Source organism: Biomphalaria glabrata, chromosome 6 (genome assembly GCF_947242115.1).
Source record: "Biomphalaria glabrata chromosome 6, xgBioGlab47.1, whole genome shotgun sequence".
NCBI classification, from domain to species: Eukaryota; Metazoa; Mollusca; class Gastropoda; family Planorbidae; genus Biomphalaria; species Biomphalaria glabrata.
In genome coordinates, this window is record NC_074716.1 from 39,917,337 (window position 1) to 39,944,900 (window position 27,564).

The 27,564-nt window shown below is 32.2% G+C and overlaps 2 protein-coding genes across 3 annotated transcripts; one reads left to right on the forward strand and one right to left on the reverse strand.

The window, feature by feature from the left end:
• Window positions 1-296: 296 nt before the first annotated feature.
• On the reverse strand, window positions 297-23,302 carry LOC106056448 (fatty-acid amide hydrolase 2-like). Of its 2 annotated transcripts, none has more exons than XM_013213195.2 (9): window positions 23,223-23,302; window positions 14,189-14,239; window positions 12,921-13,161; window positions 11,072-11,300; window positions 10,284-10,493; window positions 9,023-9,142; window positions 7,553-7,710; window positions 6,700-6,798; window positions 297-4,806 (listed from the first exon to the last, which is right to left on the reverse strand). In XM_013213195.2, exons 3-9 carry the CDS (start codon window positions 13,104-13,106, stop codon window positions 4,222-4,224), a joined length of 1,587 nt encoding a protein of 528 aa, XP_013068649.2. In that variant the 5' UTR covers window positions 13,107-13,161; window positions 14,189-14,239; window positions 23,223-23,302; the 3' UTR covers window positions 297-4,221. The 2 variants fall into 2 exon arrangements, with proteins under 2 accessions (XP_013068649.2, XP_013068648.2); XM_013213194.2 differs by lacking the exon at window positions 23,223-23,302 and adding an exon at window positions 20,386-20,508.
• Window positions 21,069-25,629, forward strand: LOC106056449 (microsomal glutathione S-transferase 3-like). The gene is made up of 5 exons (XM_013213197.2): window positions 21,069-21,274; window positions 22,445-22,509; window positions 22,617-22,674; window positions 23,522-23,594; window positions 24,977-25,629. Exons 1-5 carry the CDS (start codon window positions 21,149-21,151, stop codon window positions 25,075-25,077), a joined length of 423 nt encoding a protein of 140 aa, XP_013068651.1. The 5' UTR covers window positions 21,069-21,148; the 3' UTR covers window positions 25,078-25,629.
• Window positions 25,630-27,564: the final 1,935 nt, after the last annotated feature.

The following is a 27,564-nucleotide window of genomic DNA, read 5'->3' on the forward strand; positions in this document are numbered from 1 at the left end:
ATTTGGTTAATTTTTAGCGCCTCCGAAAGGGGAAAAGATGCTATTAGTTTGTTGGACAACTCTAGGGGCCGATTTTGAGTTTCCAAACTGTCTTTGTAACCTTGTTTTAAATTGATTCATGTTTTGTTAGGTACAATAAATAACTGTTTAATATTTCAACTTGATCCAAGAATGGGTGTGTGAGAAATATTGTGAACAATAATATATGAAACAGTGTCACATGTGTTTTCTGCATAGCTCAATTGTATCTGCTCATTGCTAATATTTACTGCATACATCAAAACAAAGGACAAACGTTTGTGAAAACATTTTTATTTCATGTCTTAATTCATTTTACTCAACAACATTGCCCGGTGAGACAAGAGTTTACAATGCAGAATTACTGTTTCTAATATGAACATCTCTGGGACTTTTCACAATACTGTAACACTAGCTTTCCTAACCGAGGCTGAGATCTTACTCTAGTTTTATTTGAATGAACAGAAACATTATTGCAGAACTAATTTAACAGCATGGTAAGCGCAGCACTAATCATAAAACTTTCTTAACATTTTTTACATTAATTTAGGGAAAGGCGTTGAAGAAGCAGGGCTAGATAAACCAATTGACAACAGTTGCTGGAACATATAAATGAGCAATTTACATCTATATAAAAGCAGGTCAGCGTGTAGTTTTTATGATAGCCACATTTCAATTGTATTGCTGAAAATTAAGTATAGCAGGAGTGATTTGAACTTGTCAAAGTTGAAAAATGAATAAAATAATTGACATGAATTCGTTTTCAAATCTGCACATTGCACTACACATGTACACTCAACAAAATCAGTTTAAAGTAATTTCAGTACAACTTCACTTGACTAGCATCTAAATGTCTGGTCTCATTGAAGAAATACTTTGCAGTCTTTACACATTGTTAGTTGTGTATTGCCCCTTTTTTTTTTGTTTGATTCTATTTATGCCCCTGCCACTTCATATTTTCTAGCACTTGTGTACAATATAACAAAATAATAACATAGATAATAAATAGTAACATGACTTTGTATTATCAACTATAAAACTAAGTGAAGATCAACATTACAAATACACTGGACTGAACTGACTACTACAGTGAGTTGAGTAATGAATCTCAGACAAGTCTATAGATAACTGATGGGTTTGCCAGGTTTGGAGGAAGTCATTTTCAATATCAACAAACTTGGAAATGAACCAGACATAAATGGGAATGTAATGAAATGACACCAACACAAAGTATATGGCAAATGTATTCAAGTGTGAAATGTGTGGAACAAGGTTGTGGGAAGAGGGCAAGATAAAGTAGACCAACTGTAACATGGGTGGAGGCATGTTACAGAAAAGCTGAAAAGATTCCTATGCAAGGCACATTTCAAATAACCAATGAAACAAAAGCCTGAACAAGACACAAGGTTACACTCGTTTGTTCGTCTCTTGTCATAAATCTATAGTTCAGTGAAAGATGGAATGCATCATGGCTCTCCTTTTAAAAACTAAACTTCTTTCTTAGAAGAGGTTTTACCAGAGCACAAACATGTCAATGTTTCTAGAGAGAAATAATACATACAGGTGATACAGTTAGGAAATGAACAAATTGTTTGTTCCATCTAATCCAGTCTCAGTTATTGATGAGATTACAGGCACCAGAAAAAAAAGTTAAATCTAGACTAAGATAGACTCCCACTAATAACCATGAAAAAGAAGCATAGATGTGAGAACAAATAACTGATATTTAGCAACAAATATGAAATAGTTTGTTTGCTGAATTATGCATGAAGTATAATACTATGAAATAGATTGAAATATACTTTTGATGTAGATGATTCAACAATGATTCTTTAAATAGTATGACTGAAATGTATTTTGTCATCGTCAAAAATATTTTAGACTAGAAAGTTTGCCTCATCCTGTATTAGTGTATGATAAATAACTGTACTTGGTCAATTATTGTCCCTGATACAAGAGTTACACCAATGATGAGATGAAGAAATGAGTTTCTCTTCAACACTCACCCAATTAATGGTTACCTTCACAAGGGAATCAAAGAGGTATAACAGCAAATTAATCAAACTCAGAGGTAGTAAATTTTATGATCCAAAAAGATTTGGAATTTTTTTTTGTATTAGTTGAAATAAATAAGCCTCCCATTATATAGCTCATGAGCCCTAGGGTCTGAAGGGAGAAGTTTGCAATAATTGTACTCTTAGATCAACTAGAAACAACCAAACAGTCTTTATTTTCTTCTTTAATTGCTGCCTTGCTAATTAACAAAATCAATAAATAACAATAAAAATCCAAAACAACACAAAAACTAAGCATTGATGGATATCGTAGTTGTAGAAATAAAGCATCAACTCACGAGAATCAGTTCATTAGTTGATCTGTGTATAAAGAAAACTTAAGTCTTCAATAAATAAATTGACATTTTCGCTTTGACCATTAGAAAGACCTGCTTCGTATTCCTCTCTGTACAAAAGTAAACAGGAAAAGAAGAACACTATGTCAGTCAAACAAATGTGTAGGCTACATAAAAAGAAAACACTAAATTCAGTGGGGATGTACTTTCCAATTTAGGTCTTCAATTCTTACCACAAACATTTTAAGCCACAAAAACAAATTAACTCTTAAAAAAACAAAATGAAACTAAATATTTAAAAAAAAAAAACATGAATGGTTTGCCCAAAAAATAGAAATAAAGAAAAGAAAATGCCACTTTTTACAAAGCTTAAATAAATGTATGATACAAAATCAAGAAATAAATCAATCGGCTTTGAAAAGGTAAAAAAAAAACACAACACAAGCTCTAAAAAAAACATCAGAAATTTAAACACAAAGTGGATTTCTCAGAAACAATGACTTGAATAAATATTTCGAGAAATAACATAATGTCAAACATTCAAAATGATAAAACTGAGACAAAATCAATACTTTAATTAAGTGCAAGACATAAAATCTGAACAGAATTGTTTATTGATGGCAGTATACTATAACATAATGTGGTCATTATATGGTTATAAGTATATTAATAATAATAGAGAACAAAATAAATGTATAATGAAATTTATATTTGAACGCTAACAGTATAATTAGATGTTTACAAAAAGAAAAGCTAGGTTAGACACTTGCTCAGATGGAGGAAAAAATGTCTTAGTATAAAATATATTGAATAAAAAAAATTAATATAGACAAGGTTTAAAAAATATTCTTGCAACCACAAAACATCTAATCAAGAGTATATATAAATCATATAACCAGTAGTAAAGTAAAGACAACCCATAAATGAACAAAAAATTATTGCTAAAAAAAACTGGAGTATACCTACTAAAATGTCAAGTTCTATTGATAAGACCTAATATAATCAAATTTAATTTTCTTTTCAAACACAAATCGTTAACGAAATAAAATCAAGGGTTAATGCAATATAAAGTAGATAAAGTGTATAGAATGTACAGATGGTATCAAAAAAAACAAGTCAACAAATACTTTCTCAAATACAAAGCATCACATATGTGTCAGAATGACGATAAATAATTTCATTCATTACCATAAGCACACATAAACGTAGCAAAAGAATGCTGTTTTTTTATTCAGTTCCATGCCCAGTGCCACTGATGTTTCTGCAACTGATCTATGATGTAACTTCATGAACTACATGGAATCAAAAGCTTAATTTGCTAACATTACTTTAAAAAAATTAACACACTCAAAATGTTTCTCTATTGGCAAATGAAATTCAAATAATTTTCCCTGACTAATTGAAGATTACAAACACCATTTTTAATAAATCCTTTGTGGTGACAAAATTTATGGAAATATGCTGTCTTTCAAGATAAATCCAATTATGTTTGTATTATTTCTTTAATTATTTCTTTTTTTTTTCATTTATCTTGAAGTCCATACAAAGGTGATAAAAAGCAGTCTACATGTGTATAAACAAAATTTGTACCCTATTTCTCTTTGAAATTAATATAAAACTTGAAGATGAATTTCTATTAGACCCATTTGGCAGAACAAGTAAAAATGTTTTAGATTTTTTGTTATTCTTAATTGCTTGCTTTCTTACTAAATAAAATCTTGTTACGTTTATGAACTATGGTTTAGAAATACCTGTTATTGAAGCAATGTTTACAATGTATAAGCCCAATTTCTTCAATGCATGTCAGTTTTTAGTTTTTTTTCACCCTATTTGAAATTTTGATGGTCAGAAAATCAAAAGTTAGCCCAGCCACCAAAATGTTTCTCAAGGGTGCGAGCCACAGCCAAACTTAGATGGTCATTGAATGGAGTAGTTACTACCTGGACACCCAGTGGACGTCCATCTTTGGACAAGCCAAGTGGGCACTGGGTCACTGGAAAACCAAGTGCATTAAATAGTCCAGTGTAGGCAAAGTTAAAGGGAGTGAAGATTGGATGGGAATGATAAGGGGCCAATTTTGGGTGAGACGGATACAATAGCACCCCATCATCACCCATCATTGCTAGTAATTCTTGTTTTAAAACCTTTAACACTTCAACAGCTTTCAAATCATTTTTAACAGTCAGCTTGGGCAGAACGTCGTCAAAAAGTCCCAGGGCTATGGCTGGAAGGGTGTGCTCAGACAAACATACAAACTTTTTCAGGAGCTCCAGAAAACAGTTGACATGACCCGCTTCACGACCAGACATTAAATTAGCAAATTTAGGACCGTCATCAGCCAGATTCATTCTCCCAGTCCAGAATTCTAAACTGTAACGAAACTTTCTGATGCGTTTCTCATGCACTTCCGCCCTTTCTTTCTTAAAAAATTCCATAACCTGAAAGGTCAACAAAATATTTTTAAAATTACTTTTTGTAAAACAAAAACGGGTAAAAAGAATCCAGCCAGAGAGAAAGTGAGTTAATATAAGCTTAACGACAAAATCAAAAACGACTTTACAAGATACAGAATCTATTCCTGAATTCATTCTAGAAAAACATCAAACCAATAATTAATTGTCTATTTATCAGATGTGTTTTATTTAGTACTATTGAATGCATTCTATGTATTTTCTGCCTACTTTATGGCATACTTATGTGCAAATAAATGTTTATGATTTATGAATAACATAACATATATCTTTAAGATATTGGATTTAAGGATTGGCCTCTTTAGTCACACAAGAAGTTGCAAAGGGAAAAGATCGTCTCTCGAGACGTAAAATGCCACAGAATCTTTAAGAACATGAAACATGTGATTTACATCAATATATTATATACAAGATGTCAAACTATATTCCAAAGTCTAATGCATCTTCACAGAATTAAACAAAACTTATTTAAACAAAACTTATTTGCTCTATTTTAAAACACTTATCTTACAAGGTACAGCAATGTGGTACTTGTGTATCCCTGTCCTTTATCACAATAATAAATTATATATATATATATATTTAGTCCATCATGGTTCGATGATGACCACTTTGTCATCCAGGGGGCTGAGGGCTTTGCACTGGGGTTTTATGCCTCCTCATGTGGCTGGTGAGATCTATGTGAGCCCGGAATGTTCAACTGCACACTGGGCAGGTTATTCCAGCTGGAGCTAGTGTCGTTTGTCTTGCTTTTCTTTTCTGGCGTTTTTCTTCTGCCAGCGTTGTTCTTTTTTCCTCAGCAACCTGTGCGCCAGTTTTCACAGCCCGACGCCATGATGCTCTGTCATGTCCCTCTGTCTCCCAGGTGCCTGGGTCTATGCTGAACGCCTTCAGAGAAGCTTTGAGGGTGTCCCTGAAGCGCTTTCTTTGACCACCTTGCAAGCGCTTTCCTTCGCTTAGTTGGCCATACATGAGTCTTTTAGGGATGCGGTGGTCTTCCATTCTGTAGACGTGACCTGCCAATCGCAGCTGGGACTGCATCAGGATTGTGTGGATGCTTTGCAGACACACTCTTCGAAGGACTTCTGTATCTGGTATTTTGTCTTGCCATTTGACATTTAGTATTCTTCTCAGACATGTCATGTGGAAGTGGTTTAGTTTCTTTGCATGTTTACTGTACACTGTCCATGTTTCTGAGGCATAGAGCAATGTAGGGAGGATGACGGCTCTATAGGCCCCTAGCTTTGTGTTTGTGGTGATACCACGTCTGTTCCAGACATTTGTAGACAGTCTGCCATAGGATGCACTGGCCTTGGCGATACGCAGGTCGATTTCACTATCGATTTTTCCATTTCTGGAGAGTGTGCTGCCAAGATATGTGAATTTTTCCACTGCGTTTATATCCTGTCCATTTATAGTGATGCTTGGATCCTAGTAGGCTTTCCCAGGAGCAGGTAGATATAAGACTTCAGTCTTGTTCGTATTGATGGTAAGGCCAAAGTCTGAGCATGCTCTTGAGAAGTCACTGACGATGCTCTGCAGATCGTTTTCAGAGCAGGCATTTAGGGCACAGTCATCAGCAAATAGCAAGTCTCTGATTACTGCTGCATTTGTTTTTGATTTTGCTTTAAGCAATAATAAATTATAATATACAAGTCAGACTGTTTCAATTGTTAGAAACAAATTCGTGAGAAATGCTGCATGAGCTCCAGACAATAAACTAGAAGTTAGGTATTTAATTAATGCCTTACTGTCCTGCCCAGCTGGAAATATGGGGTATGAGATTGTCATAATCTTGCAGGAATGTCTAAAAAGAGTTAGATATACAAAGTAATGCCACACTTTAGTCCAACGTTTTACCTTTCTTTGTATTTCCACAAGTTCCTTCTCCACTTTGCTAACCATGAGTGAGCCGCTATCATCAGGTACAGATATAACCCTCAGTTTGGATATTTCAACCTACAGGAAGACAGTGAATTATATACAATACAATATTTCTCTTCTATTTGTATAAGACTGTCACATGTTTATTATGTTTGTTTGATTTGATGATCTTGATGATATGAACTTGTGACATATGCAGGTTCGGAGGTGCCTTGATTATAGTTCAAACACTTTAATAATTAATGAAGTAACAAAGTGCTGATTTGCTTTTCTGGAGTTTTAATTATTTTTAAACTCAAATTTGAAATAATAAATGTATGTACAAAGATATATAAAGCAGATACAGGATTCAATACAAATTATGATCAATAAAATGAGTAACTATTTACTTTTAAACTAGTGACTTCTAAGTCTAACTTTCTAGCTCTCTCTCTCTCTCGTCCCAAGGTACTACTCCTTCTTTTATATCTTTCCTTAGAATAAAGAACCGTGACATTTCAATACCCATCCTTGACTCCTTGACCTGTTTACATTTAATTTTCCTTTTAATTGTTTTTTAATTTAACCTACGTTAATTATGTTTCTCTGCTGTAGCCTTGAACTAAGTTTTAATCGGCCTCTATCTGGCATCTAAGCGTTGTTACGTGTGACCTGATTTGAGATAGGTACAATGTCCTCATTTTGTGAACAATGAGGTGTCACTTGTCACGTGACAAAGACGATAAAAATAAATTCAACTCTTCCTTCATTCTTTTTTTGCCAAATTCTAGCGGCACCATAATTAAATTCAAAACTAAATTAGTTTTAAAAATATATTTCAATAAATCACCTTGACATCAAGCTTCAAGTTAGCAACCTTCTCAGGCCCTGCCATAACCTTTAACATTGGAATGAGGTCACTGGCATAGCGACACATGGGACCTGTTGATAATAAATCTTTGGCTTTCTCACTAGCAATTGGATATTGACCTCTGTTTTCAACAATGCCTAAATAAGATGGAAAAATGATATTCTTATAAAACATAGTTTTATTTACCAAACGTAATTCTATATACATATAAAATCTAAGCCATATCTTATTTGTGATGTTTATGTCTTTAATTTGATGAGATTACTTAATATAAAAATCATTTTAGAAATGAAAAAAAATTGTTTAACCCAATAGCTACTACTGCGACCAAATGCGCCCATCCCCCACTCGCTACTAAAGCATCCAAATGCGCCCGCCACATCAAACACACAGCGTGATTTGCGTAGCTTTCGTTTTCCTGCGCGACGCGTGGTGTTATTTTGAGCTGGCTGGGTTTTTTAAAAAGTAGAAATATAGATCCCTTTGTTTAAAAAAATGGATGTTTTTACATCTTTCGCTTCAGTTTCTCTGGACCTTCAAAATTTGGTGATTTTTTTATTATTTTCCTTAGCTGCGCAGGCCATTTTCTCAATGACCTTTCAATTTTTAGACCCATAATCGCAAATAATACACTAAATACAGCTAATAATGAACTTGATATTGATCAAGACATTGATCATTAGAATTTAGCGCTACATTTAGACTTAGATCTAGTCCGATTCAGAGAGAGAGTGAAGTAAACATTAAATCTATCATCTAGTCTAGATCTAGACTTCTGGATCTAGAGTCAATGAATCTTCTTTGACTGATATTTTGAAGTTTTTATTTACCACATGAAAACTTTTGATGAAATAGATCTAGTTGGGGTTAGGGTTTGGACAATGGTTTGATTACTTTTACTTTGTTATGCTAGAAGTAATGAAATCTGAGACACACGCAGAACCACATCAGCATGATGGCAGGCATGATGCCATGTTCAGGCAACTAAGGGCCTCACTCGCACCAAGTGAAAGTCAGTAAATACTCAAGACATCTACAGATTTTATCTATAAGCCTAATGTTTATTGTATAGGCCTACTAAATTCCTACTTATAAACATTACTGGTCTTTGGTAATTGTTGGAGGTTACCAAAAATTACAGATCTGATGGGGGGGTCAACCAGTCTTCAAAAAATCAGGCACTTGAACAAATTTTCGTCTTTACCTGATGTTTTAATCTTGTAAAACCTATTCAAATTATACATCATTTTAAAGGTCATCCATTTCTTTTTTTTTGTTATTCATAGATGTTGTTTTATGTTTTTTTAAATATATTTTGTAAAGTCAATCAATTTCTGTTTTGCTTAGTATTTAGAGAGATGCTGCTTAGGTATGGGCTTAGTAGCTATTGAGTTAATTTACTTATTATTTTGATTGAATTCAAATCTGTAAAATCAAGATGTATTTTACCTCCTGTAGGTTTGTGTCCAAATATGCCATTAAAAAAGCAGGGCATGCGTATGCTTCCCCCAATATCTGAGCCAACACCAAAAACAGATGCTCCTGTTGATATGATACAGCCTTCACCGCCTTTGATAAAAAAAACAAATACAATGATCAATATTATAAAGGTTTATATAAAAAGTTGTTTGTCAAGAAAAACATCCAACTAATTTAGCTAATTAATAATTTTTGGTATGTAAAGAAGTAAAGTTCCCCTTTCGGACCTTGCAATCTATGGGCAGATGATGTTAAGGTCATGTTTCTTTGGCCACTGGTTAAAGAGCAGGTTGTCATGTGGCAAGCACAACGACCAACCACCTTTGCTTTCCCCAACTAGAGTTGGGTGGACTCAGGGGCGCCCTAAAAATCCCGAAATTCAAAATCTCAGTCTTCACAGAGATTCAAACCAAGGACCACTCAGCCAATGTGCCCCCTATATAAAGATTTTGGTATGAAAGTTAACTTTTCAGTGTGGCATTACTAGCCCTGACTTGTAGTTTGGTAAATGGTGTTTATTTCATTCTTACAAATGTTTTTATTTATTTTTCAAATGCCAAAATTATTTTTCTTTCTTACTATCATTAATTGGACACTGGATGTGCTTATATTGTTTTTAAAAACACTGCTAATATATAGTTTTTTACTTAAATTTTTTTTGTTTTTTTCTGGGTCACAAAATCAAATTGAGACAAAAAAGTAACCATGCATTTGATCATCATTCATGAAAATTTGAGTGACAAAATTTGTCTAGTGATTTATTTAAATTTATGGATAGAATGTACAATCAAGAGAATACATTTTTAAGTAAGTTGAATTTTTTAAAAATTTTACTAGTATAGTTCAAATTCTAAAAAAAAATTTTTTGCATTAACTCTTTCTCTCCTAATTGACAATGCCAACATTGACCCCCATTAAACTAAATTGATTTTGGACATATAAACTTTAATTTGTGTTGTGTAAAAAGAGCATGCATTCTCCTATAATTGAATACCAAATATAACATTTTCTGATAACAAACAAAAAAGTAATTGAAGTTTGATCATAACAGGATAGTGAAATACAAATGAGCAAAATGAATAATACTATTGAAACTTGGAAAATAATTACGGAGAGGAAGAGTTAAGCAATTTTCTAATTTATTGCATTAGTGATGTCCAAACTACAGGCTAGGGGGTCACATTCTTCCTGTGGCAGTGCTATAATTAGAACAAAAAAATAATAAATGTACCTGAACTGCCTCCTACCATACGTCTTACATCATAGGCATTGTTAGTAGTACCATAAACATAGTTGGAGGATTCAAACCACATGCACACTTCACTTATATTTGTCTGAATGAACGGGATGGCACCAGCATTTCGCAAGTTGATCAAAACTGGAGCATCCTCACTAGCTTGTATATGTCTTCGAGCTGTTAGTCCAGATGTGTTGGCCATACCTATACAAAATATAATGAGCAATTATTGGTTCATTAATAAGGTCAATAAGAATACCAAAAACAAGTTCTAAAACATATTGACATCTTGAAACAAAAAGTGACAACAATGTGGAGATGAATTATGATTTGTTGTGTCAGTTGTCATTCTTCTGCTGCTTAAACATGTTTGTAACAGTACTAACTGGTCACGAGAATTAAGTTCACAACATGTTGATTATGTGAGTTGTGTTAGCTCATTCAATGTATGGACATACTATATGGACATGGTTTTCTACTCTATAGTATTTTAACATGTCTATAGCTATTCCTTTAAAAAGGCCAGTGGCTGAGTGGTAAAGCACTTGGCTTCTGAATTGGGGGTCCTGGGTTCAAATCCTGGTCAAGACTGGGATTTTTACTTTCAGAGTGTTTTGGGCTCCTCTGAGTCAACCTAGCTCTAATCAGTGCCTGACATTTGTTGTTTGTTGTGCAGGCCACATGACAGTTTGTTAACAGAAACAGGTGACCTTTACATCATCTGCCCCATAGATCACAAGGTACTTTTCTTTACTTATTCCTTTAAATAAAAACTGCCTCACCTTTCCAATAAAATGCTTCTTTCACTGACAAAGGAACTCCAAGAAATGGCTTCTTTTCTTCAGAGAACTCTGCATTTCGTTGTTCAGGTGTCATGGAGTCTAAGGTGCAGTCCAGGTTTCGAGCCTCTCGTAAAGCTAAATCATAGCGTTCGCCTACAACAGCATTCACGAGAGGATTCACTTCTTTGGCCCTGATAATGAACGCAGACATGACATCTTCAGCTTTCCACTGAAAGTTCACAAGAAAGAACAAAAAAATGTTTCACTTACTAAAGGTTGATTCTGTACATTTAATGAACAGGTCATTACATTATAGTTATTGAGCCATGGATTGATAACATTAATTAACTACTGAACTATGCAACGGGCTTACAGGGATATAAACTTAATTAAACTAATAGAAACACATAGACAAAGTGTTGTGAAAACAGAAAAATAATAAAAAGTAAACAGATTTTTTTTTTAAAACAACGCTTAAAACAAAAGTGTTGGGTGAGTTTAGTAGAGGAGTTGAAGTAAAACTCACATTCAATTTTTTTTTTTTTAATTTTCAATTTTAGTGTTGTTTTTTATAAACATTGATTGTTAATATTTTTTTTTTACTTTTTATTATTTTAGAGATTAAAATTTAGTGTTATTCAGAGGAACCGTTGATATATAAGTCAAATAGTACTGATATAAAATAAAATGGCACAGTGTAGATATCACTTTCTTGACTTTAATTCTTTCAAACTCTGTCCCACCAACAGTGAAAATTGTGATTAAGACAGTATTAATTTACAAATCATTACACAGTTTTATAACTGATATTCATACCCTTAATATAATCTTAGCATCATCATGTAGTCTTTGATATAATCTTTACAATAGCATTTAATTATTTTACTTCATTATAGCTATCTTTCAATTCTTATCTTCTAATTCTCTACACAAGGCTTATCTCCCCTTAGCATGAAGTTTGTTTTTCTTAATATTCTATATAAAAACAAAATTAACTAATTACGACTAATCGATTAACAAACTAGTTTTTTTTTTTTATTGATTCATGAGTTGTCATTGATCATGAGCTTGTATGCAAAATTTGAAGATGATAGGATGTGAAGAAATGGTTGAAAAATTGACTGTGTAAATAGAAACATACAAGAAAGATACAGAGCAAGTTAATATAAGCACTTTACAAAAAGAATTAAATGTTAAATGTCTTCCATTACAATGTTTCAGAGTTATTTTCTCCACATATATTAATAACAAGTACAACAGTGGGACCTGCAGATGATAGTTCAACATTAAACAGAAGAGGTGATTTGGAAAGATCATATTCGGACAACCCTAGAATACAGATATTCCTAGGTTACCCTCTACTAAGAAAAAAAAATAATTGAAAACTGGAATAAACTATGATCCCCTCCAGATCTATCTGGTATTTAACTGATACAGTTTTGTAGTTGAAAGAATTTGCGAATGCTTGAACCTATACCATACATATAATGAAACAAACTCAAAATAAGCCAACTACTACTTGTTGAAAAATGAAAAAGGAAAATATTTATTTTAAAATTAATTTACTTAATATTTTAGTTTCAAGCAACTTACTAAAAAAAAATTAATTTGGTGAACTAAAAATGTTATTGGCTGGACATTTTAATTTAGAAATTTACAATGTCCCGGAGCAAATCTGCAGATATCACAAGCGTTATGAAAAGTAAAGGAGATTAGCCATTTTGCTGACCATATGACACCCTGATAAACCATTGGCTTTTAAAACAGGTGAACCTAAACTGGATTGCTTCATAATACTCTATATCTTAATGTAAAAACATTAACTGATTCAAAAGCTACTTAGTAGTACCTCTCTGTTTCGAATTTTCTGTGCAATTTCATTGGCTGGTGTCAACAATATTGGGTCTTCAACTCTAGAGACTTTCTTCTTTGAACCAGAATAGATTAAATAAAAAATGGCATCCACCAGCGTCATGAAAGGAAATGTTATCAATGTGAAGATCCAGTAGAGCATAGAGCGTAGGTAAGGATTCATGATTTATTATTTGATTTGTTTTTTGTTTGGGCCTGGAAGAGTCTTGCAATGTTACCTATAATAGATAAGAATTATTAACAAATCAAAAATAAAATGCATTACAAACAGTTAATGCACCTACTCTATCTTTAAAAAAAAAAGCTAAATATATTTTTAAAATGCTTTTTAAAAGCAAAGCTTATCAAAGGGAAAGAGCTGCAATATCACTGCCATATATTTTATACTGCAGGAATAAACCCACATTTGCTATTTAAAACAAAATTAATTAATTGATAAACTAATTGATTAATTTTCTGATTGATTCATGTATTGTCATTGACTTCGAATAATTATGCAAAATTTCAACTTGATCCGAGAATACAAAGTGGAAGAAAAATTGTTTTTACAAAACATAATAAGAGAAATAGCTTCACATATACAGACAGACAAACATAGTGAGTTGATAGCAGCTTTGTAAAAATATCAGTGTTCGTTTATTAAAATATGTATAGATCTAGTAGAAAAATATATGTTTAAGTAATTGATGAGGACATTATGAAAGTATTACAATTTATTTAACACATCTATGCAATCAATAATTTTTATTCACTTGAAACAAATTGGCTCAATGATCAAAAACATTAATATTATTTCATTGTGTAAAACAGCTAAGATAATTGAACAAAATGTGTATATAATGAAATATATTTATATAAGTAAATTTTGTGGAAAAGAATATATTGTTAGTTTGTTTTACAAGTTTTGGATTCTCCTTCAATCATGAATATTATAACATGTAGGCCTAGACCTGCAGGATGGCAGAGAATGGTCATGGGTGGGGATCGTTTGGGACCATCATGATGCCAGTAGAAAGCACATACCATGCAGCTGAATACTCAAATACACATTCATAAAAATAGTGAGGACAGCCCAAGTTCAACAGTAAATAGCAGAAGTCAAAGTTAAAAAAAACAACAACTATTAAATAGATTGAAAACAAATTGCAAGATTGAGCTAGCTAAGAAATACACTAAGTTCCAAAATAGAAATCAACTCTTATATAAACAAAAATCATATCAATTTGACCTTTATAATTTACTTACATATATCAGGGCCAAAGAGTCTACTTAGTTACTTCTCCATACATTGATGTTCTGAAAATGGAAAAAAAATCAATCATATTTTAGAAATTCAATAAACATAGTCATTCCATAAGGAAAACAGAATGGAAGTTGGTCTTATATCTTTTATGAGAAAAAAATGCTTTTTCTTAAATTTACTCAGAGTTGCTACATTCCAGGCTTAAAAAAATTCAGATTAGGGTCTAAAATTCAAGGTTACTTATGTGAACCCTAAAAATCATTTACAGAGGTTTATAAATGGAACAACTTTAACAGCACACACTCTACATTAAAACAAAATACTAACACAAAAATCACTTGGCAAGGTTTTGTTAATATAATTCAATTTAAAAAATTCATTTCTATTTAATTTCATAAATGTAGCCATATCTCTGTTGTTTCTCCTCTGGTAAAATTCTTTTTACTGATGACAGTAACGTATTTGAAAAATTAATAATCCATGAAAACTTCAATTTTTGTGGGCTATGAGCTAAAATATTTTAACATGCTATGGTATATTATGTTATAAGGCTAGAACCAATGCAATAGTGAAACAGGTAAATTGTGCTCTTTTTGTTAACACCATTCAGTGTAACTAGGTGGTCATTTCCACGCAATTTCATACATAAAGTGGCTATGGATGGACATAGCTCCCACCAGTACATTTTTTCAATGGCACTATGTACACTACAAACACATTAACTTCATTTTACCAGTCTGTAGAAGGTGCACAGAGCATTCTGGTGATTAATTAAGTCTGTAACTAGCTCAATTTTTATAAAAATATGACTTAATCACTTTCTTGCACTTCAATTATTGATAGAGGATTAAAGTAACCAACATTGTGATTGAGGGGATGGTCAGTAATTTTTTATTTTTTTTACTGTTTTGCACAAAGCTCAGTTGGCTAAAAAGACAAGTCATTTTAAACACATAATAATGTAAAAAAAAAATGTGTTTAAAAATAACAAATGCAGAAATTTGCACTATACATCCTCTGTTTACACCCCCACCCTTTCTTTTTCTCTCTTCAATGGAAGTCCCAAGGGTCATAAGGCACTAATTCGGTCACAAACACTAAGCATATTAGATATGTAGATACATTGGTTTTTTTAAGTGACAGACACTAAGCATGATCTAGATACATAGAGTTGCGCAAATGTTTTTTGGTCAGCCAGGTGGTTTCTGGTTTTGGAAGGGCCGGATCATCTACAGGTAACACAATACACAAACTTTCTTAGCATATTAGGGTCACAGATAAATATTTAGCACTGACATATTATATGGTATATTGACTTTTGGACATTTTTTCATCACAGACACTGAGCGTCTTAGATAGATAGAACCGTGCATGTTTTTTGTTGTTTTATTTTTTAAGTAAACCTGGTCAACTGTTTTGTCCTCCAATTGCTTGTGGAGTGCTGGATTATCTATAGGAAACAAAATTAAAGACATCGGCCTTACCCACTTTGACATCAAATCTAATTTTAACTATCAGTAGTAGTAATAGTAGCGTACATTAAAACAAGTCTATTTTTAAAGACAAATGGATGAGGAATTCATAGATAATTTAGATCTGCTATAGTTTACAGCTATCAGTTTTTCCTAGCTTCTAGATCTAACCATTACAAAGATACACAAATTCAAATAAAAAATGTCACTGACATGAAATAGTTTGCCTGAGTCAGCTAGGAAAACCAATGATGTAGCAGAGTTTAAGTAATTGATTAACATGTAAGACTAGATTGACCAAGGGACATGCATAAGGACGTAATCATCATCTTTTTTTAAACACATTTAACATATGTAACTCTGCCAGACAAAGTTAAAACAAAGGACTTTGGGCCACAAGGCCTTCATCAACTACAAAACAAACAAACAAAAACAAAGGAACAAACAACATAAAATAGGCTTAAGTTAACTTGATCTGTCCAATGTTGTTCTCTTTAGAGGCAGAGATGATTTACATTGGTGTAAAAGCGCAGGAAATTGGAAAGGGGAGGGGGTGAAATCCGGCAAAAATGAATGGGACAAGGGTGGAGTGTAAGTCCCTTTGATGTGTGCTATTGAAATAAATAGAAACTTGCTTAGTTCAAACTTAGTTGCAAAATTTTGAATGTCTCTAAGATGTTCTTGGAGTTGTGTTTTTAAGGTCCTGCCTGTGTTTCCAATGTAGATCATTTGACACCTTGAGCATATTATCGCAAATATATATATATATATATATATATATATATATATATATATATATATATATATATATTGTAGTAACTCCAGTGGCGGACTGAAAGGGTTAATGTGTGTGCGGCCTACTGATACACACGACTCAGGCCAATCACACAGGTCAACGGCTGTCGATAGACAAGGGACAGTACTACTAGTTCAAGCAAATATGACCCATGTTGTGGTCATGTGATCGAGAGCCTGCACGGACTAGCGACAGTGTGTAACAATAGACAGTACTCCAGGACAGAATAGCAGAAGGACTGTGATGTACCTTTGAGTCCTCGAAAATGTAGCTGTACGAGCTAGAGAGACTTGTAGTGTTAGTTAGGCAGTTCTGTTAAGTACAAGAAAGCATTTGAATTTGATGTAGCCAATTGTGTTGAATTGGCTGTCGATGTATTTGTAATTAAATCGCCACTTTTACTTGAAGCTCTTGTTGTCAAGTTCTTGTATTAGATGTGCTGTTGTGTTGTTAAGTAGTGTTTGCAGAAGGCCTAATAGAGAAGATCGTAACAATATATATGACTCCTCTATTATTACAGTTAAATTTGCCACTGATCTTGATGGTCATCTTAGGACAAGTGACAGTGGGTGTAGCAAGCATGTGTTTGGAGGTCTGACAGTTACATCACTTAGAATACTTAGATGAAGAATAGATCTACATGGTTAAGTCAACTAAGTGGCATAGCAATGTGGAGTTTAATGTGCATTAACATGTAAGTTTTGGTTGGAGAGAAGTTAACTTTTAGCCTATTTTGTGTTGTTTGCTCTTTTGTTTTTTGTTTGATAAGTTTATTGTTATTTTTGTATTTTCTAAATAGATCTAGAATCTAGATCTACCGCTGAAACAGTCAATATTTGTTGTTGTTGTTTTTGAAGTGATGTCTCAATAATGTCTGTATTTTATGAACTAAGATTTACTCTCTAGTCTTGGTTATAATAAAATAAATAGTATATAGTATATAAAAAAAAAAAAAATAGAGTCTAGATCTAAAGTAACTTACGTCTATCGAACACCTTAATTTTAAGGTACTTATCGAACACCCCATTGTATTTTTTTAAATTCTCCTTTATTTCGATGATTATGACGAAACTAGTCCATTCGTATTGTGCATCGTCCATTTCTTTATAGTAAAGTTATATTTAGTTTCTTTTTACCCGAGGATAATTTTTTTACTTATATTCAAAGTGCATTGGTAATATTGGTATAAAAACATCACTTTTTTTAACCTCTTGGGAAGAGTGAAGTGAGTCTCGGGTTAAGGGTATTTTTTAATGCCAATGATGCTTCAGCTCAACAAAACCTATATATTATGCTTCTAATTAGGCTGAGAAATATTTGCAACTATTTGTTTAAAGTGTCCCTTGCTACCCAAACATGAAAATTGAGGTTTAAATAGGGGGTGTTTGATAGTTGTTTTTTTATAAGCAATCTCAGCTTCGTAAAATATCAAACACCATTTTAATGTTAAAAATAAACATCAAAGGGATATAACCCAAAGATAACAAAATATTTAAATTATATTTTTTTAATTGTTATTTTTTAAAATAATGTAATGCAAACTACAGATATAAATTACTCGTGTGTTACAATTTGTATCAGCTATTTGAGGTTTACCCTAAATGTGCTATATTTTTAAGTAAAAAGATTTACATCGATATGCACTAATTGTACCCTTTTTAAAAGCTTGATTTTATGACACACATACTAGATGATATATTTCGATACTAATAGCCGCCCACAAACGACAATAAAATAAAGAAAGTAGAACATATCCAGTTGTGTTTTTCTTTTTTTTTTCAGATGCCCCATTCTATTAACTTTTGAATTATGTGTTGTAAACCAATACCTAGCGCATGTGCTTGATGTGAGATATTAATAAATGAAAGGGGGATGTAGAATGTAGATATTATGGTATTTTGAAATAAAAATGTCTTTGGCAGGTTAAAAAAAAAAAGGGGGGGGGGAAGAGAGAGAAACAGTCAAGACACTGAATCAAGAGATCATCAATAATTGATTGACCATTAAAATGTGATGTCAGCCTCAAATACATAGAGTAGAGACAGTAGTGCTTCTCGGTCTAGACCTGTGGCGCCGGGTCTATAAAATTATATATATATATGTTGTTTTTTTTTGCCATAAAGTATGATAAAGGTCATAATGGGCTACAAAGACACTCCTTTGAAACATCACAAATACACAAAATAATAACAATAACACATTTAACCACTCTCTTATTCTGCTTACACCCCCTTACCCGCGCTTTCTTTTTACACAATTCCACTCTCCAACATTCACACTTTTTCAGTGCAAAGTAACAATGTAAATTTCAAGACTCAATCTAAACGCAGCCACCAGACTAACACACAACAAAAATAAAATGGTCAGTGATAGCGCAACACACAGGTGTAAACCAGGCCATCAACACAGTCCCAAAACATTGTTCAAGTTGTAGTAAGAACAATGTTGAGGGGAAAGGGAGAGGAGCCATCAGATGAGTACCTACGGTCAAGCCGCTAATTAGGTCACAAACACTAGGGGTGATAGATATATAGAGATATGTTGTTTGTGTGTGTGACAAATACTAAACGTGCTCTACAATACGTTGTTGTTTTTTTTGGTCAACCAGGGAGGGCAGATCTATCTACATCTATAGGTAACACAGCTTACAAGCTACCATAGCTTTTCAGTCCCCTCCCTCCCCCACCACGATCAAAAAATATCTAGCACTGACTTTTGGGCTGTTACATACACTGAGCATGCTAGATCGGCGGCTAGATACGTAGAGCAGCGTATGTTTTGTTTTTAGGTCAACCACATAAACTGTTGTGTCCTGCAATGGCTTGGGGAGGGCGGGATTATCTATTGGCTACCAAAGCTTACTAGGCTTTCACCCAAATAAATAATATCTGGATTTATTAAGGGCCTTGTATCTCAAAATAGCTTAGACCTAAATAAGTACCAGTACGGTAATGTGTCGGTAATGCGTTACTGGGCTTAGCACCTTACGCATATGTGTATTGTCAGTTTCTAAGCAGAGCTGATAGATTCCTTCGATGTGGAGCATGAGCGAAAATCTGTCTGTCTTGACATGGCGTAAAAAGAAAATGGTATAAATACAAACAAATTAAAGATTATAACACTTTTGAAACACCATACTTTTCACAAAATTTTAAGATTATAACACTTATAAAACACCATACTTCTCGTGTGGTCGATAATTTCTTAATATGTTCGATATTATAAGATTCTTAAAGGTAGCAGTAAAACGATGTTTGAAAGCATCGACCTGACCCACTTTAACATCAAATATAATTTTAACTATGAGAAGTAATAGAATAAAACATGTCTACTTTTTAAGAAAAATGGATGAGGAGTTCATAGATACAATCAGTTGAATCAGTTTTTTTCTAGGTCTAATTCTTACGGAGATACACAGTCACAAATTCAAACATAAAAATTGTCGGCAACTGAGCTTAACTTGTTCGATAAATGTAAGACAGTAAGTTACTCTAGATCTTTATGAATTTAGGTACTGAGTCGGGCAGGGTGACCATTTCTGATTTACAAATTACAGTGTAAGTGTCACTTGAGTGACTGAGACACTGTCTGTCACTTCTGACTAGAATCACTAGATTCACTAGATCTAGAATCTAGATCTACACTGTGAGACTGACTACAGTTCAGATTTTAATCTTTTCTTTGATTTTTTTTTTTTTTTGGTGAGGCTGTAGCCAAGGGCTAGGGCAAGGTTTTATTAGTTTCAAGATCTATAATAAATATTATTATTAATATTATTATTATGTTAGAGATGTAACTAACTAGACTTTACTAGTACTAGACATGTCACACAGTGTCAGTGTGACATAGATAAATCTAGATAATTCTATATCAGTATATCTTGACTAAGTCAGTCTAAGTGTAGCTCTGTCTGGACTCTAGCTAGATCTACCTGCTTGGGGCTAAGCTACTTTGACTTTGTTGTCTGTTCATCATTCATGTAATGATTTTCGGTTTAGTTTTGTGCCGGGGATGGGGGAGTTTGTAGTGCAAATAGTGATGCTGCCACATTGGCTTTAAAAGATATAAGAATAAAACAAATATTTTTATAATATATAAATATATAGACTGCAAAGTAACTGCATTTAAATTTAAATGTAAATAAATTAAATAGACCTATATAAATGAAAATAATTATAAAATTAATTGACGATTATGCATTATGTAAAAAAAAAAAGACTTTAGATCTATCTAGATTTAGACACTTAGATTAGTAGAATTGATAGATCTATATTTTATAATCTGATTTGTAAGTTAAGTATCGATTTACATTCATTTTGTATGTTCAATTTTCTTCAAATCAAAATAAAGACTTTATACAGATCTAGATCTAGACATTTCAGACCAAATGTACGAAGGCGTCGAAAAGAACACTCAGGCTATAATTATAGTCACTATAGTGACTATAGTCTAAGTTATAGATTCTAGTAAGATCTTGATCTAGAATCTCTATAGTGACTATACACTATAGCATATTATATTACGTCTCGAAAGATGATCTTTTCCCTTTGCAAAAAAATGCAAATGAGATTTTCATTTATATAAAAAAAATAAATCTATTTGGCGGAATATGACGTTCTCTGGCCACGATTACTTGGTGGGGTCAAGACTGATTACTTTGTTCAGCTAGCCTAGATCTAACAAAAACATCAAATATGGCTGCTGGTTACCAGCTACCTGCCGATTATGGCTATATTGCACTTGTTGTAGCAGAGAGTTGGATTTTACTAAATTACTTAGGGTTTCAAGTAATGAAAGCAAGAAAGAAGTATGATGTACAGGTAAATCTAGTCTAGATCTGGATGATAGTCACTCAAAGAGTCACTAACTAAAGTTTACTACTAACACTAACAGTAAGGTTAAAGTTCAGTTAAAGTTTAAAGTTAAAGATTTCAAGTTCAGTGTATTGCAATGAAACTAGACGTCTAATAGTAATATAGTTAGATAGATATAGTAATAATACTAATATAGTTAGATAGAGCTTTTTGAACCGAGTTTATTGATACATCATTTATGTTTCTAAGTTAACTAGAACAGAAGTTAAACATATATATATATATATCATGATCATGTACAGAGGCTCAATTATGCTGATTCATGTCAATGTCAAAATGTGTAACTTTACTTATCTTAACTCTTTCTCTCCTAACTGACGATACCAGCGTTGATTCTACCAGAATGTGGTAAATAATTACGGAGAGAAAAGAGTTAACCTGGACTTAACCTTTAATTTATTACAGACTTTAGTTTAAAAAAGAAGATATGAATATTAGCTTTAATTCCATTATCCTTATGTTTTATCTTCCTTTTTTATTGGGGATACACCTGTTATTTCCAATTTCTTAGATTTAATATAATATATATATGACCATAAATTTCATAAATTTTTATTGTTAAAATCAGATAGGCCTATTACTTTATAAATGTATTCACACTGCGACTATCTGCTAACTTTTCTGGACTAGTTGTTTGATTTTAAGATACAGATTGCATTTATATTCTGTATGACTACTAGCAGCTGGTGGCTGGAATGACTTTTATTGTTTGATATAGATATCTACTCTGTATAATAAAATTATGTCTGCTGAAATAAGACTTGACTCTGTGTACACACACATCTTAGTTGCTGATGTGCTGTCAGTATATAAGTAGACTGAACTTAGAACCCACTAACATTTAGAATACATGCTGTTACACCAGGTAATATGGGAAATGAAAAAGAAGAAAGCAAATCATATCAGTTCAAGAAGATGCAATGGCTAGGTCATACTCTAAATGAAATGGAGAAAACACAGTGTGTGACACTGAGCATTAAGTCTTGACATTGATGCTATTGAAACCCTTCTCAAAGTTGTGTTGAAATTTCTTAAAATAATATTGTTTGTATAGAGATCTTCTTTTTTTTTTTTTTTAACTTAGTTTTTTTTTTTTATTGTTGTTGTTTTTTCTAGTATCCAAAGTTATATAGTGAAACCAGCAATGAGTTCAACTGTATACAGCGTGCTCATCAAAACACGTAAGTTACATTTTTGTCTGTTTTATTTTTAGTACATCATAAGTGTAATAAATTGGATATCAATAATCTTTGTTTCCTTCTTTATTGTTTGGTTTCCTTCTAAAAAGGCTGGAAGTGTATCCGCAATTTTTGGCTTTCCTTTTACTTGGAGGACTTCAGTTGCCTGTAAGTTTTGACACAATTGCTGTATAGTTTATTTTCCTTTTAGCTACATAAATTAAATAGATGTAGCTGAGTAACAAACATGTTAGCTTAATTTTGTATTTAGGACTAATAGTTTCTATGACCGTTCTGAAAGCTTTGGAAGTTTTTGAAAGCTTCTGATAATTAATATTAATTAGAAATCATCAAAGTCTTATTTTGAGAATATGATCACTAGTATTGTAACAATTTAAATCATTTTGAATTGTTTTGACCTACTTTTATTGTTACTGATAGTGACCTGTACTAGGAGGCAGTTTATCCACACCTAACTATAAATTAAGAAGATAGTGGTGATGTTGTTTTTTTTTAGTCTAGAAGAGCTTAGTCATTCTTCCCTTAACTACTGTGGCAGCATGAAAAGTTCTACTTCACATGAAAGGAAATAAAATACCATTTTACAAAGTATACAACATTTTCTGTTATTTTATTTTAGTTAAGTGATAGTACTTAATAAATTAGAGTTGAACCCAAACTGATCCACTACAGATAGAAATTAAAGCATTCCATACCTGTGTTCAGCCACAAACTGCAGTGTAACCTGGTTTTGATCATTTCTGAAAAAAATAACACAACTGAAGAGATTAATTATTTTTTTCTGAGAAAATATGCAATATATATCACTTTTCCAAGAAAATCTAAAGCTGCTTTCACTATTGATTCTCATTATTATTATTTTATTGATTTTACATGCCTAGTAGGATTCATTGCTGTCCTTAAACTTTATCATTTACAATTTTGTTTTTTATGATATGATGTACTTTGTGAAATAAACAAATATGATAAGTATGAGAAACTTGTTTTTCTACAGAGACTGAGTGCTGTACTTGGCAACATATGGCTTGTCAGCAGAGTGGTCTATGCTCATGGCTACTACACATTTGGTAAGTTTTTGTGCTATTATGCTAGGTTATAAAAAAAAGTATTTTCTTATTATTTTTATTTCTTTATTTAATAATTATTAAATACTATTATAGTTTGTTTTTGTTTTTCTCACATGACAAATATAGTGTTGTCATTGATGATTTGAAATATAGATTGTTTAAAATGTTTTTGTAAGTTGAATACTTTATTCAATGTATAGCAAGCTATTAAAATTAAATAATATTTTATTGGCACAATAGTAAATAATTTATATTTATTTTTCAAAATATATCTAGTTTTGACATTATTATAATGTAATGAGTTTCAGACATTGTAAAAAAAAAAAAAAAAAAGAACCATTTCTTTTTATCTAAGAAAAAAAAAGTATCTTTCTCTTAAATTGGCTCAGAAATAACAAAACTAAAAAGGTCTCAGTTAAAAGAGGAGGATATTTTAAAATGGATACTTAAAAAAAATCATTGCCAGCATAATCATTTTAAGACTGTACTCCAGTGTTAAATAAGTGCTGTCTTTTTGTGAAGTTGTAGAAGTTATCTAATAATGTGGTGGGACTACTGTAAGTATTTTTTCTGTGTCTGAACTGTGTACTGAACTTGAGGATAGAGACATAATTTATTTAATTTAATAGTTCAAGAGGACAGCTAACTTGATTTGTGTGGAAGTGTGGAAACAATATTTAAAGTTCAAGGTCATATAGAAGACTTTGAGTTGTTCAGAAGGAGTTGATAGATAGGAAGTGAGCCAGTGAACTATTTGTTAGGGAAAACTTAGGGACAGAATTTTTGAATCAGAGAATTGTATTAAATATCTAATTAACTAGTTGACACTATCTCAAGCTAATACTTTTGTGATAACATAGTTATTTAGTTCATTTGATTTTGATATTATAGATGAGCATATTTCTCATTTCCCATGAACACGAAGATGACTGTAAAGTCCAATCCTTGCTTTGAAAGGCTGGCCACCTATGTGGCATGGGTAGGTTTGGTCAGTTGCATATAGGTCTGCTTCTTGTCAGCTTTTTGTTGGTTTGGCGCTCTTTCATGCTGGCCATCCTCCTTCCTTCATATCTCGTGATTCAGACACTAAAGGCTTCATCCCTGGAGGAGCGACTGAGAGCTAGTGCTTCCCAGCCATGAATGTCAATATCACACTCTTAAGTTCTTAATGGTGTCTTTATAGCACTTGTATTGACCCCACACATATTCTTTATGATAGGGGATTATACTTTTGTTTCAAGTGGTTCTAATACTTTACAATCAATTCTGCTATTTATATATGTTTATATATTATCATGTCAATAAACTTAAATCTGTGTTTGAATCTGTATTCTGTTATTCTTGTTAAAATGTTTCATATTTATTTCCTAATTTGGTTTTAGATCCAAGCAAAAGAAATCGTGGTGCCTTCGGTTACATTGGCCTTTTGGGCCTGCTGGTGAACACTGTCCTGTTTGGTTTGAACTCCACTGGATTCATTTAAACATTTGCTTAATTATCATTTAGGGCAATACATTTTCTTGTTATAGAAACAACTATCATTTAGGGCAATACACTTTCTTGTTATAGAAACATAATTTATCTTTTTCTAACACATTATTTTGTACCTACCTAACTCAAGAGCAATACATACATGTCAGATGTGTTAATTGAATGACTTTTGTAGTTTCAATGTTGATAATCACTTATTCTGATTTCAGAAATAATTATACTTTGCGATTGTCATTTATTTTTTTGTAGTAATTTTTTGGTTTGTAATTCATTGTTGATACTAACATCACTTTTTTTTCTTGTGTCTTAACTTTAATCATGACACTTACATCACTACTTACATTTTAAGCCTTATTGTAAACATATTAATTATTTGTATTGTTTCCTTGCTGTGTTTAGATTTTTTATTTAAAACAATATTTTGTGCCATGGTAAAGCTCTTAAGCTATATCATAGGGACTAGTTCAGAACGGGCCAAATAAAGCTTTCTGTTAATGCTGTATGTACATTGTAATACATTTTTGTAGTAAAACTAAGAGAAAAACATTTGTGTTGGTGCATTTCTTTTTGAAACAATGGTTAGCAAGCACATTATGAAAGTACAAATAAAAGTACATAAAGACTGAACAAATGTAAAAATAACATCAAACCAACATTAGACTTTTTCCCCTATAAAACATAGCATCTATCCAATATGACAGTTTGCACATAGCAAAACAAAATCTTTCCAATATATAAGTGTGCACATTGTAAAATATAATTTCTTTCCAATGCTTGCTGTGGGATGTTATTGTGTAGACTGCTATTTCAATGACTTTAATTAATAATGATAAATTTGAATTAAGAGTTATTGCAACTACTAGCTTACAAATTAAAAGAAACAAAATTTATCATGCCAGGAAATATTATAGTATAAATGATGATTTAATCCACTAAAATAAAAGTCCAATGTTGACATCAATGAAAATAAAGTCCAAAACTTCTTTTACAAATCCCTTACTTAACTGTCTTTGTTTCTGTCAGTATTCTATCTCTGTTCTCTATTTTTAAATTTTGTCAGGTCACTATTCTATCTCTGTTCTCTATTTTTAAATTTTGTCAGGTCACTATTCTATCTCTGTTCTCTATTTTTAAATTTTGTTGGGTCACTATTCTATCTCTGTTCTCTATTTTTAAATTTTGTCAGGTCACTATTCTATCTCTGTTCTCTATTTTTAAATTTTGTCAGGTCACTATTCTATCTCTGTTCTTTATTTAAAATTTTGTCAGGTCACTATTATATCTCTGTTCTTTATTTTTTACATTTTGTCAGGTCACTATTCTATCTCTGTTCTTTATTTAAAATTTTGTCGGGTCACTATTCTATCTCTGTTCTTTATTTAAAATTTTGTCGGGTCACTATTCTATCTCTGTTCTTTATTTTTTACATTTTGTCGGGTCACTTATTCTATCTCTGTTCTCTATTTTTACATTTTGTCAGGTCACTATTCTATCTCTGTTCTCTATTTTTACATTTTGTCGGGTCACTATTCTATCTCTGTTCTCTATTTTTACATTTAGTCTACTCACTATTCTATCTCTGTTCTCTATTTTTACATTTTGTCGGGTCACTATTCTATCTCTGTTCTCTATTTTTACATTTAGTCGACTCACTATTCTATCTCTATTCTTTAGTTTTAAATTTTTTCGGGTCATTATTAATTTCCTCCATATCTACTGAACTTTAACACAACAACCATCTAAACTAATCTATAACACCCCTTTGTGAAACATAACATGACAGATTGACTATTGAAAAACACTGAATAAATAGGACGCTCTTCTATAGCTAAACTACTCTTGATACAAACAGTGCTGGATTTGGACTTGGCTATCTGAGAGCAATTATTCTTTTCTTTTTCTTCACAAATTATTGAAATATAAATACCCGGTACCTGGACTATTTTTGTGGGCCAGTAATTGAGTCGAGGCCTTCAGCTATAGCTTGTGTTGCCTATAGGTAAATTTAAATCAAAGAAAGATACTATTTGGTTGGTAATAATATTCAAAATAACCAAATATATCAAAGTATCAAAAGTAAACCAAATTTATTTTTATTTTTGAGGATTGAAAACCTCATAGTTTTTTTTGATATTTTTTTTTTTAAAAAGCTATTATGTAGGTTAAGTCCAATAACACTAGGTTTCTACAACTTCTCAATACCTTATATTCATATTTGTCAAAAGATTTCAAGAATTGTGTCCCTTGGTCCAGTAAAAAATAAAGAAATGACTAGACAAGTAAAGATCCTATTGTCAGATCTTGAAGTTTACTGACACTATCTGTAGGCCTACGTACCTAATTCAAAAGTAATACTTGCATGCCAGATGTGTTAAATGAGTGCCATCTCAGGGAACCATGCCTCTTGATTTCTTTTAGTCAAGCCCTACAAACGTCTTAAGATAAAACGTGGTTTAATTGGTCTACTTGGTGGGTAATG